Below are 13197 nucleotides of genomic sequence, written 5' to 3' on the forward strand. Positions count from 1 at the left end.
CATACTGTGGCTAGAAAGAAATTTATGTAAATTAGGTCCTATATTTATAGGTGACACTGTTTTCATACTGAGGCACTGATATTGCCAGAAAAGGCTGCTGCAGCAGCTGTTGTCTCATTGCTGTTCCCTTGTGCTGAGAGCTGGATTTTGCTCGTTCAAAAGGCATCTTTTTTCTGCCCCTCTGCAGGGCTGTCCGGTGAAACAGCATCTAAAATTAAACTATCAGAAACAAGTTTGCTTTTTGTTTCCCCAAAGGACTGGAGTAGGGTGGGGTGGATGGGTTAGAGGCTATATAAATTTGAAACAGTTATGAGCCAACAAGGATCATGCAGCTACCATCATGAAGATAAACCATTTTTTTATTGTATTTCCTTCAAACTTAATTTGCCTCAAAAGCATGTTTGTGAGCATTTTGTTGAAGTGGCCATTATTTTGGTTGCTGTGTTAAGTATGTTGCTTTCTTTAGCATGTAATTTTTCCAGTAAAATTTTAGTTGTAAGTTTTAGAAAAGTTTCGTTGAAGTCATTTACAATCAGTTACCAGTTAATCATACCTAAAATTCAGCAGCTTGTATGCTTAATTTATTGTAACATAATAATCTTTTGTGTTGGCATTTCTAAATCTTCTCCTAATGGCAGATTCATATTTATAAATTTGTAAATGTCTGTGCTCTTTCTATACTGCACAGTGAGTTGGTTAGGCAGCAGTTACTTACAGCATGTCTACTGCATGTTGAGCACTGTTCTAAGTCCTAGGGATTCAGTAGTGAGCAAAGCTGGAGGAGGGCAGGGGGAGTGTGTGTTTCAGTAACATTATTGCACTGGGAGGTAGACTGGCTTCTCATCCATATCAGTCACTAAGTAGCTACCAGGCCAAGGTAGAAAATCACTGATCTTCATTTTCTTCAAGTGGTTGGAATTGATCTCTTGAAAGGTTTAATCTCGCTTCTAAAATTTCTCTCCAGACATTGTGTATGTTTACTTGTCCTTTGTTTCAGCCCAACCCCCCATTCCTAAAAATTAAGGGCTCAAAGGCTGCTTGACACCTTGTTTCCTACTAAAGGGGGAAACTTTTTGTTTAGATGGGCTTATTACTGATTAAACATTTTAATTTAACGGACAGTATAAGAAAAAAGGGATTTCTCTTTTTCCACTTGGAATTTTTTCATAGCTGCTGATAACCCATAGAGTAACCAGGTAGTATTGTCTGTTTTATTTATTTTTTTCTCTCTAAACATATTTTATAACTTTAGAGTATTGGGAGAAATATAAATTTACACTTATTACGTGTTATATATACTATGTACAGTACAATAATTACAGAGTCTGGCAGCTGTATCTTGAGTGATTATTTTAATCCTTTTTGTGTTCCAGATGCTATTATTAAAAATAAGTGCTTGACACTTTACTTCAGCTATAAGAATTTGGTTTGCCTTTAGTAACTGAAAGGGTAAAGGACCGTTTACTGTCTTACTTAGGGCTAAGTAAGATTTTCTGTGATCTAGTTGAGGATAATCCATCCATCCATCCATCCATCCATCCATCCATCCATCCATCCATCCATCCATCCATCCAGTCTTTCTCAGTGGTTGCTTGAGGGCTTACCACATGCATCCTTAAGTTATGTCTTGTACCCTAGGCACGTGGGCTTCAGTAGTTGTGGCACGTGAGCTCAGTAGTTGTGGCTCGCAGGCTCTAGAGTGCAGGCTCAGTAGTTGTGGTGTACCGGCTTAGTTGCTCCACGGCATGTGGGACCTTCCTGGACCAGGGCTCGAACCCGGTGTCCCCTACATTGGCAGGTGGATTCTTAACCACTGCGCCACCAGGGAAGGCCTGTTTCTTTGTTTTTAAATTCGCTGATTTTTTTTTTTTTTCCTTCCACAGTGTCTAGTCTCCTATTAGGTCGATTTAGTGAATTTTTCACTTCAATTGTTTTTCATTTCTAGAATTTCTTTTTGGTTCCTATTTATATTTTCCATTTATCTGTTAAGATTTGCTGTTTGTTCTTTTATTTTGTCCATAATTTCCTTTATATTTTAAAAGATTTCTAATCTATTTTTTGTCTGCCAATTTCATTATTTCTGTCATTTCTGGGTCTATTAATGAGGTATTTTCTTCTTGAATACAGACCTCATTTTCCTGCTTCTTTGTGTGCCTAGTGATTTTTGATTGGATATGGGCGTTAAGAATGCTAGGCTGTTGAGCATCTGGGTTTTGTTGTCTTCCTTTTAAGAAGTGTTGAATTTTGTCCTGGTGGGCGGTTAGCTTACTTGTTGATCATCTTGATCCTTTGAGGTTTGTTACAGTCTCTGTTACGACAAGTGGAAGACTGCCTTTTATAGGGCCAGTATAGCTTTCCTCCTGAAGTGTGGATTTTCTGGCATCTCTGTTGAATGTCTGTGGTGTTTGTCGGGGTTTCTCCACCCTAAGTGATTAGAACACTTACTGTCTCCCAGTCCGGGGCAAGTTCTAGTAGTTGTTCAGCTTTCAGCTCCCTGCCTGTTGCTCTTTGAGTGGCCTCATGGACCTTCGCCTGACGATTGTGCAGCTTAGTATTTGGCCACACAGTCAAGGGCATCCCGAGGTATAGATTAATGGAGCTCCTTCTCTGCATAACTCCCTTATTTCTACTGCCTGCCCCACAGATTCCAGCCAACTCGGTAGCCTTGAACTCTCATCTCTGTCTCCTCAGTTCAGCAAGACCACTGTGTTCTGTTTGGGCCCCCCTCCCTGCACTGTACTCTGGAAATTGTCTCCAGATAGAAAGCCAAGGTGATTGTGGGGCTCACCAAGTTTCCCTTTTCTCGGTGATCACTAGGCACACAAAGAAGTTGTTCTGTGTGGCCTATCGTCCAGTGTCTGAAAACAACTGGTCAAGACAGTGTTTCATCTGTCTTGACCAGTTGCGTAGTGGTTTGTTGTGAGTGAGGTAGTTTGGGACCAGGTGCTCTAAAATGGTCAGAAGTGGAAGTCTGATATTATAGGCTTTAAAGAGGAATATTTTTATCCCTATCCCATTGTTATTCTTAACAATTTTTAATGCACAGATTTACTTAACATCTCATATTGATAAACCCGAGCATTTGTTTAGGTCTCATGTGAGCAATTTCATCCTGTTTGTAGACAATTGAATATGCTGTTTTGGCTAGTAGGTTAAAGTGTGTGTGTGTGTGTGTGTGTGTGTGTGTACACGTACACATGCATTCTGTGGTGATACATATTGGCCACTAACTAGAGGGTAATAAGAAATCAGTTCATTTGTTCTTAAAATTAGATAATTTATAGAATCATAACATAGTTTCACCTTAATGTATATTTATTTAACACCTGTGGAGGCAGGCACTGTCATATGTGCTTGGGATATAAAAGTGAGTAAGAGAAATTGACTGTCAGCAGTAGATGTAGCCTGTGCTGTGATTAGACTGTTCTTTATTTCTGGCTCATGAGCCCCATTTTATTTATTTATTTATTTATTTATTTATTTATTTATTTATTTATATTTTTATTTTTGGCTGTGTTGGGTCTTTGTTGCTGCGTGTGGGCTTTCTCTAGTTGCAGCGAGCAGGGGCTACTCTTCATTGCGGTGCACGGGCTTCTCATTGTGGTGGCTTCTCTTGTTGCGGAGCACGGGCTCTAGGTACACAGGCTTCAGTAGTTGGGGCGTGCGGGCTCTAGAGCGCAGGCTCAGTAGTTGTGGCACATGGGCTTCATTGCTCTGTGGCATGTGGGATCTTACCGGACCAGGGCTCGAACCCATGTCCCCTGCATTGGCAGGCGGATTCTTAACCACTGTGCCACCAGGGAAGCCCCGAGCCCCCATTTTAAAAATACTTCTTTCATCCTTACCCCCTTCAGCTTTCTCCCTCCCTTTTTGAACCATTTCTTCACGTTCTAAATATTCCTGTTGGATTCAGTTCATTCTTTCACTGAACAAATATTTATTGAATGCAGGCCACGTCCCAGGCACTGTTCTTAGTGCTAATATCTTACTCGTGGACTTCCATTCAGTTACCCTCTTAATGTGTATTTTTCTTGCCAGCCATCATTGAAAGTGCAACTGGCTACTCCTTTAACGTTTTTCTTCTCTTTTGCTATGGGTATATCTTGCTGCTAGGGGCCTTGCAGGTTTCTTCCCACTTACGCTTGGTTGCCTTTCTGTCATTTCTTAGGGGATTCTGTCTCAGAAACTTGGCCTCGTAAAAGTTTCTGCATTTGAATGTCTTAGTTTTAATTAACTTGAATTGTTTTCATTTATTTTTGTTCTTTAATATTGTTCTGTCTCTTTAAAATCTAATGTGGATTAATACTGTCACAAGGATGGTCTCCTATCAGTATATTAATAAAAAAAAATTCAAGTTAGCTACAAGTGGCGCTACATGTGGGTCTTATATCAGAGATATAAATGATGGTTATTTTCACTCAGGGTCTTCTCCCAGGCTTCTTTGTTTGGTATTTCCTCTGTGTCTACTTCTGCCTCTGTCTTGCCGTCTCTCAGTCTCTGAGATCTGTTCATGGAATGTTTCTCTCTAGAATCAATGCTAATCTCTACTAGTGTTATGGTCTCTAGTTGTTAAAGTTTCTTTTTAGAACATAGTGAGGAAGCTGCTTCATTTTTTCATAAACTATTTACCAACAACATTTTTATGAACTTTTAAAATTTATGAAGATATGCTTATGGTAAAAAAGATCCATAGAGTTCAGAAGGATATAAAAAATGAAGACAGGACCTTACATGCATACTTTTCTCAAACTTGCCTTTTATACTATTTGGCAGCAATTTAAAATATTACATTGGAGTTGAACTCCAAGAAATGATTTTGAAGCAGAAACTAACACACCATTGTAAAGCAATTATACTCCAATAAAGATGTTAAAAAAAAAAAGAAGATAATTTTGAATTAAGTTTTATAAGTTTATCATTAAATTAAAATATCTGCTATCGCGACATGTATTTATGATACATTCTTGGGCTAAAATATTATTTTTAATTTAGTTGAATAAGGGTTATATATAATATGGCAGATACAGGTTAAACCATATGAAATTGCTGTTTTGTAGGCCAAAGGAGGTCTAATATCAGCAATTTCATATAGTTCAACCTAATTCTTTATCATCATCTCTGTTATAGGATGAACTGAGTCTTTTTCCTCATTAACATTTAGATTTAAAAAGGAAGATGGAAACTTTAGAAAGAATAAAAACCATGGTGATTTGCTTAATTATAAAATCAGGTTGACAGGAAATTCCTATATTAGTTTGTCTTCTTGGAGCCTTATAATAGGAGAGGAATGAATGAGTGAATACCTTAAATACTTTCTGGCATTGTGGGAGGAAACTAAACTTGAGTCTCTTTCTGGATTTAACACGGAGCAGTTGAACTAAGAAAGGAGACAGTGAGCATGTGGCAGACACCACCTATATACCAGGCCTTAGTGCTAGAAGCTTAATCTTTCTTTCACTTCGCTAAATAACTGGTAATGTTACTAAGTAGTTATAATAGATTTTATAGTAAACAGATGGTATAGTAAATAGCTTTAAAAAAAATCCCACAGGGACTTCCCTGGTGGAGCAGTGGTTAAGAATCTGCCTGCCAGTGCAGGGGACACAGGTTCAAGCCCTGGTCCTGGAAGATCCTACAGGCCACGGAGCAGCTAAGCCCCTGCGCTACAACTACTGAACCTCTGTGTCTGGACTACTGAAGCCCACGCGCCTAGAGCCCGTCCTCCACAACAAGAGAAGCCACGGCAGTGAGAAGCCCATGCACCGCCACAAAGAGTAGCCTCCGCTCGCCGCAACTAGAGAAAGCCCACGCTCAGCAGCAAAGACCCAGTGCAGCCAAAAAAAAAATCCCACAAGTGAAAAACATAGTTATTTCTTGTTGACCCACATTTAGATTACCTACAGCAAATTTTAAAGGAAAATCAGATTCTTTGTCACCTACCATACCACTCTTAGGACGGGAATGTGTTTTAGTCTTTAAAAAAAAAAAAAACCCACAGACCCCAAAATTTGGAGGGAAAAGCCTTACGGTGTATTGTGTAGTCAGAACATAGCCTGTTTTTGGACTATCTGCTACTTGCATTAGTTGAAAGATAGCTTTCTTAAGATGAGCAGTTAAATTTTTTTAGATGTTATTCAGAGCAGCATTGGCATCATCTGGTGGCTTGTTAGACTCTCAAGCCCTACTCTAGATCTACTGAGTCAGTCTGCAGTTTTAACAAGATTCAAAGGCGATTTGTAAGCACGTTAAAGTTTGAGACTCACTGTTATAGATCGTGGGTGGCATTGTCACCCCCACAAAACAATGCCTTAGTTACCCCTCATTGAGTGCTTGTTGAATTTAGTGCATGTAATTGACTAGATCTAGATTCAGAAAATGAAACAAGTATTTTAGGAGGATAGTTGTAACAGTAATAATCAAGCAGCAGCTATCTAGTTCATTGTATTTCTTTCATGGCTGTCTGGATATCAAAAAGTTATTGATCCGTCACCCAAAATGTATTCTTGAGTCTGATTCTACTCATGCTGGATGATTAGTCACTGTCTTGTGATCGTGTGCTTGTGGTGTGTGTGTGTGTACATACACAAGTCAACAATAGTATACAAATTAAAGGAGTAATTAGGTTTTGGTGAGTCAAGGATATGTAATCCATATTGTAATGTATAAGATAACTTAAAAAAAAATAATCCGCATGCAAGGAGAGCGTATAAAGTTTAATCCAGCAGAAGGTAAGAAAGGAACATAAAACAGTTGGAATAAGTATAGAAAGGTTATTAGTGTTCATACATGAATTAAACCCAACTACATACTGTTTAACAAGAAACAAACCTAAAATATAAGGAAACAAAGATTGAAAGTAAAAGGATGAACAAAAGACATACCATGCGAAGATTAAGAGGTAGGCTTGGTGTAGTCATGTTAATGTCAGACAAGGTGAAAAGCATTATTGGAAAGAAACGGGGGCAGTTTATAATGATAAAAGGTCTTGTTCATCAGGAAGGTATAAAACCTTCCAATTTATGTAACCTAAATGGGAGATTTTTAATATACCTCTCTGGCTAACCGAAGGAATAAGATAAGCACAGAAATAGAAAATACAAGTAAAAGAGGAATACTTAATAAAATTAATAAACCTTTGATTAGACTGATCACAAAGAAGAAAAGAGAAGGACTTTTTAACCAGTCTTGGGTGAAGCGGCTGTTACTACAGTTATATCTACATTGATTGAAAAGCTTATAAGAGAGGATATTATGAAGAAGTTGATAACGACGCATTTGAAATTTAGACGAAGTAAATACTATTGGAAACGTATAGCCTACCAAAATAGACACACCAGAAAATGTAAACTCTGAATAGTCATAAATAAGAAATTTAATTGAAAAACCTACCCACAAAGAAAACTGCACGTCCAGATGATGTCACCAGTGAATTTACTACAAAAGGATAATCATGACCAAATTGTATTCCAGGAATGCTGCAGTTGATGTAACATTCATAAACCAATCAGTGTATTTCACCACATTAACCAAATAAATAAGAAAACGCATGTCATTTCAGTGGAGCTCAGAAAAAGCATTTAATAAAATTCAGCATCAGTTCATGAGAAAAAGGTTTTAGCAAACTGGGGCTAGAAGGGAACTTCGTTAACCTGATAGTGGTTATCAGTTAAATACCTAGAGCAACCACAATACTGGAGAAATATAGAAAGCTTTCCTTCTGAGATTGGGTATAAGACAGCAGAACCTGTACCTCCTCCTCTGATCACCACTGTACTGAAGGTGGCAGCAAGTAGAATAAGGCAAAGTGAAGAATAAAGATTGGGAAGGGGGAAAAAAAAAGACTGTTCAAGTGCCCAGTTGTGCTAGCAGCTACTTACTAAACAGTGCAGATAAATCCATCATTGCAGAACTTTCTGTTGGACAGCGCTGTTCCAGACAATGCAGTTTCAACCAAAATCCCAGCATGCGTTTATTTGTCTTGGTGAATTTGATGAGCTAATTCTAAAACATAGACACAGAGAGGGCTAAGAATAGCCAAAACATTCTTGTAGAAGAAAAAAATTCTTTACTACATATTAAAACTTCTGAAGCTATCATAATTTAGACAATATTTGGTTCTTACACAAAGATGTAAGAAATCTATGTAAGTCTTTATCCAGCATAACAGAATAAAGAATCCAAAAACAGATCCAAGTATGTATGAGTATGTGATTTTTGATAAAGTTGACATTACAGGGCATTGGGGAAAGTTTCTTTTTAATAATTGGTTCTGGGTTAATTGGATGTCCATTTTGGGGGGAAATGAAACTTGATTGCTATCGAAAACACAGAAATCAGATCCAAGAGCACTGCCCATCTTTAGATGTGAATGGTAAAACCCAACTTCTGGAAGATAACATAGAATTTCTTCATGACTTTGGTATAAAGGAAAGATTTCTTAAACAGGCACCAAAAGTACTAATTTTAAACCAAAAGTTGGTAACATTAAGAGATTGTGTTCGTCAAAAAATACCATTAAGGGACTTCCCTGGTGGCGCAGTGGTTAAGAATCTGCCTGCCAATGCAGAGGACATGGGTTTGAGCCCTGATCCAGGAAGATCCCACATGCTGCAGAGCAACTAAGCCCGCGAGCCACAACTACTGAGCCCGTGAGCCACAACTGCTGAAGCCCGTGCTCTGCAACAAGAGAAGCCACCTCAATGAGAAGCCCATGCACCACAACGAAGAGTAGCCTCCGCTTGCTGCAACTAGAGAAAGCCCGTGCACTGCAATGAAGACCCAACGCAGCCAAAAAATAAATAAAATAAATTAGTTAATTTAAGAAATGACATTAAGAGAGTGACAGTGTAAACCATCTATAACCAATAAGGGGCTTATATCCAAAATATGTTTAAAAATCTAATTTTTTTAGGTTTTAGATATTTGTAAGAAAAAGACTCTCTTGATAGAAAAATTGAAAAACAATCTGAATGGGCATTTCACCTAAGTGGATACCCAAGTGGCTGATAAATGAAAAGATGCTCATAGTCACAAGGAAAATACACATTAAAATCACAGTGGAGTACACACCTGCTGTAGTGGCTGAAATTAGAAATACTGATGATTCTAAGTGTTAGTGAAGGAATGGAGCGCAGGGAATTTTCATAAACTACTAGGGAAAAAATAGATTGATTAAACAAAAAACTGGGAAAAACCCAACAGAACAGCATCTCTGTATATACCGAAAATCACTTAAGAATCTTCCTAGTGGCAGTATGCATAATAGCTCTGAACTGGAAATAATCCCATGTCAATCAAAAGTAGGGTGGATAAAGTAATGATAATGAACAAGCTACAGTTCATAAGCCTAACATTAAGCAAACAAATTCATTTATATAAAGTTAAAACTAATCTGTTTTTGGAGGTCAAGATACTAGTAACTTTTGGGGATGAGGGAGTTAGGTATTGATTGTGAGGGGTCATAGAGTGGTGGTGGGGGTTTTGGAATGATGGCACGTTTTATTTTTCTTGTCCCACAGGTTCAATTGATGATAATTATTTAAGCTATATACTAATGACTTTTTTCTATATATTATAACAAACAACTTTAAACACAATATATAATAATGACATTGATGATAGAAACAGAAGCTCGTGTTTCTTAAAAAGTGCATGTTATGTACCAGGTTCTATTCTGTATGTCAACTTTTGGTATCTCGTTTAAACTTGATAACAATCCTAAAGGAACAGGGTTAGTGTAATAATACCTCTGCTATAGGTAGGGAAACTAGGACCCAGAATGGTTAAGTCGTTTGTCATTCAGAGCCTTAGTCTTTTTACTATTTGAGTTATTTATAGATCAAGGACCCCAATTCTTTTCATATACATTTATATTTATATTCCTTCCCAGTCTTTTGTGTTTTTAACATGCAAATTTAACACACACACACACAGACACACACCCACCCCCAGTTATTTGACAGTTAGGTTTCCAATCTTTTGCTGTTGTAAATAATACCAAGATAAACATTCTTCCCTTACTATTTTTGTGCACATCATCTATTATTTCCTTAGGATAAGTTTTTTTTTTCACGGAACAAAGTCGCTCTATGGAATTGGATTACTGAATGTATTTTTTAATTATGAATAATGTTTAGAGAAGTTATCCCATCTGTCATCGTAGGAACATTGTACTTACCCAGCAGATATTTATGAATCATATACTCTGGGTCAGTTAAGGACCGCATGCTGTAATGGAGGGAGATAGAAGCTAAGGTCTAAAAGCAACGCTAAGTAGGGGGTGAAGACTTGAGATTTGCGCCTTAGAAAGGCCACTCTAGCCATCTTATTGAAGAAATGCGGAGTTGCACATGGGCAAAGTAAAGAGAGAGAGATCTATTAGGAATCTATTTTAGTCATCTAAGTGAGGCATGGGGTAATGGAAATGAAAAGAGGAGATTGTGTTTGAGCGTTCTGTGGGCAGTAGAATCAGTGAGATTGGGCTGCCATTTGCGCGAGGCCGTCTGGAGGAAAAGAACTCGAGCGTGACTCTCAGAGCTTTGATTCTGGTTGACTGGGTAGAAGACAGTGGCGTGGTGGCATTTGCTGTGTAGGATATAAAAGTGGAACTTATATTTTTTGGGGGGAATTGAGCTTTGTTCTCGTTAGTTTGCAGAATCTGTGCAACATTCAGGTGGAGATTGTATGCTCCAGAAGGGTACTCGCCCCATCTTCCTTCCCATCTACTGTACTGTGCATTACAGTACAGTAATTGCAGTTGATATTAAGCCATCTACTAATTGCCGGAGCCGTTCTAAGTACTTTACATGTATTAAAGCACTTAACCTTCACCACAGCTGTTTGAGGTAGATACTATTATCATTATCAGGAAATTAGGTGTGCAAGGCCACACAGCTGGTAAGTGTGGAGCTGAAATTTCAAACTGCAGCAGCCTGGCTAAGAATCTGTGGTCTTCACTTTGGGGCCAGCACTGTTGTGTGTTTCAAAACAAGCTGACTTTAGAAAAAGTACTCTGGTGCTGAACAGTGTGGTGTGTTGTGTGGTGAGAGTTTGCTGGTTTACTCAGGAAGACAGGCACATGTATTCTGGGCCAGTGTTGGTTGACCAGGGTTTTGTGCTTTGTTTTCTGGCTTTAGTCTGTGATTGCAAATTTGCAGATTTGGTCGAATATAAGAAGAAAAGTCTTTTTCTTTTCCTAAAGAAAAATTAACTTTTATTAGCTAGCTACCAAATACTTTTAGGACCAAAATGTTAATTTTCCATTTCTACTATGAAAATCATGACCATGGTCCCAGCCTACCTGTGGGATAATAATTGATTGTTCGTTTTTGTGACAAGCTTGCCTGGTCTAGGTTCTCTTAGGACTGTGTCAGAAGAGTCCAGAGGAATACAGCAGCCTGTGAATTTGTTTCCATGTATTGTGTGCTCAACTTTTAATTACCTGTGTCAGTGGTGAGCACCACTAGGACAAATTTTTCACCTGGTTTGGGAGATGCTAGGGCTATTGATTGCCGTACACCTGACAGGTACAAAGCAGCATCTCAGCAGTTTTCCTTTGAATTGATTTCTAAAGAGCTGATCCATTGGACAGGCCCTTTGCAGGAATTCAGAGATTACTGTTGCAACTTATGATTCTCAATTGATGAAAATCTCATATGTAAAAATAAGTATGAAAGGTTATTTCCATTGCTTTACAAAAGGATTTGCTTAAGATTTTCTCTTAAAACAGACTTTTAGATATTCATTTTAATCACTATTAGATTTTATACCATTTATTGTACAACAGTTGTGTTGAGTGTCATACCCTTGTTTGCAGTTTTAAAGGTTTTTAATATTATTGAACATCCTAAAGTTCTTATTTAAAGAACTATCAGATAAGTCAAAAGATACAAACATTAGGATATGAATGCATCCTTTAAACCTCACTTATTATCTTCTCGTAGGAGGAGAGACTTCAGCATGCAAACCTTCATCTGTTCGGCTTGCACCGTCATTTTCATTCCATGCTGCTGGCCTTCAGATGGCTGGACAGATGCCCCATTCACATCAGTACAGTGACCGTCGCCAGCCAAACATAAGTGACCAACAGGTTTCTGCCTTATCTTATTCTGACCAGATTCAGCAGCCTCTAACTAACCAGGTAAGTTTATGACGTATCAGAAATGATTTGTTGGAATGGTAATTTATTCATTAAAATGGTAAAATAGTAAATAGGCAGAATGCCTTAATGGTTTTCGGTTTACATGTAACATGGGATTCCGGGTTGACAGAATATGATATTAAGGAGTTTGCGTTTAAAAGTTTGTTGGTTTTTTTGGTTTGTTTTTTTTGTTTTTTTTTTCTGTGTATTTCACTTTAATTAGAAAAACACTTATAAACATAACCACATTCTCTCATTCTGCGATGGGGGAAAAGTTACTTCTAAAGAATATTAGTTAAAATAAAAAAACTTAAACCTTATTTTTATGGGAAGGCGATTAAGTAGAAAAATATAAGTTACAGGAAAACAAGTCAGATTCCATTACAGGAAACTTAAAGAGGTGATTTTACACTGTTATAAACTACTTTAGTACACATTTATAAAAATAAATATGAAACTCCTTAAAGTTAAAAAGAAAAAATTTGTAAATTAACCATGCTGCTCATTCTAATATTCAGACTAGAGATTCAGCAATTTTCTATAAGATGGATAGTGTAAAGTGAATAAATGCTGAAATCTCTTGATATACATACACATATGCATGTGTGTATGTGTGTGTATTTTTAATATCTTCCTGAATTAACTGCGTGCACTATGTTGATTTTTGATTTCGGGAGTGTTTTTTTTTTTTTTTTAACTAGCTGTAGTTGTGGTAAAATTTCTTTCTCCACTGAGACTGTGTGTGATGAGTGCTGAAAATGGCTGTTTTTCCATGTACTCAGGAATTTGGTTTGTCACTCTTTAGGTCTTTCAATATGAACAAAAACTTAGAAAATTTCAAAGTATTTATTATACTGGATTATTTGAAGGAAATGTGTTTTTCTCTAATTCAATAATACCTGGTTTTAATGAGCTATTGGCTACAGTTAAGTAACATCATTATTTGAGGACACCCTTGTATGTATTATAATAAGATCTTGTGAATAGTTGAACTGACTTTTACATTTATAAAGTTATATAGCATGTGAATAACATTCACAGTTAAATAGTAAGATAAA

At 37.4% G+C, this 13197-nt stretch overlaps 1 protein-coding gene and 1 long non-coding RNA gene across 14 annotated transcripts in view; one reads left to right on the plus strand and one right to left on the minus strand.

Moving 5' to 3' along the window:
- Window positions 1-13197, plus strand: part of DYRK1A (dual specificity tyrosine phosphorylation regulated kinase 1A) — a 143852-nt gene that overhangs the window by 91171 nt on the left and 39484 nt on the right. For all 13 annotated transcript variants that reach the window (XM_082458778.1, XM_082458780.1, XM_082458771.1 and 10 more), the window contains one exon: window positions 11943-12139. In XM_082458778.1, coding sequence (XP_082314904.1) covers window positions 11943-12139 — 197 coding nt within the window. The remainder of the gene's footprint in view (window positions 1-11942; window positions 12140-13197) is intronic.
- LOC309659314 lies at window positions 1145-12013 on the minus strand. Its single transcript, XR_014262744.1, has 2 exons — window positions 11921-12013; window positions 1145-2868 (listed from the first exon to the last, which is right to left on the minus strand). It is a non-coding gene; the product is annotated as an uncharacterized lncRNA (long non-coding RNA).

This window comes from Balaenoptera physalus (assembly GCF_965194825.1).
Source record: "Balaenoptera physalus genome assembly, chromosome: 4".
NCBI lineage: Eukaryota > Metazoa > Chordata > Mammalia > Artiodactyla > Balaenopteridae > Balaenoptera > Balaenoptera physalus.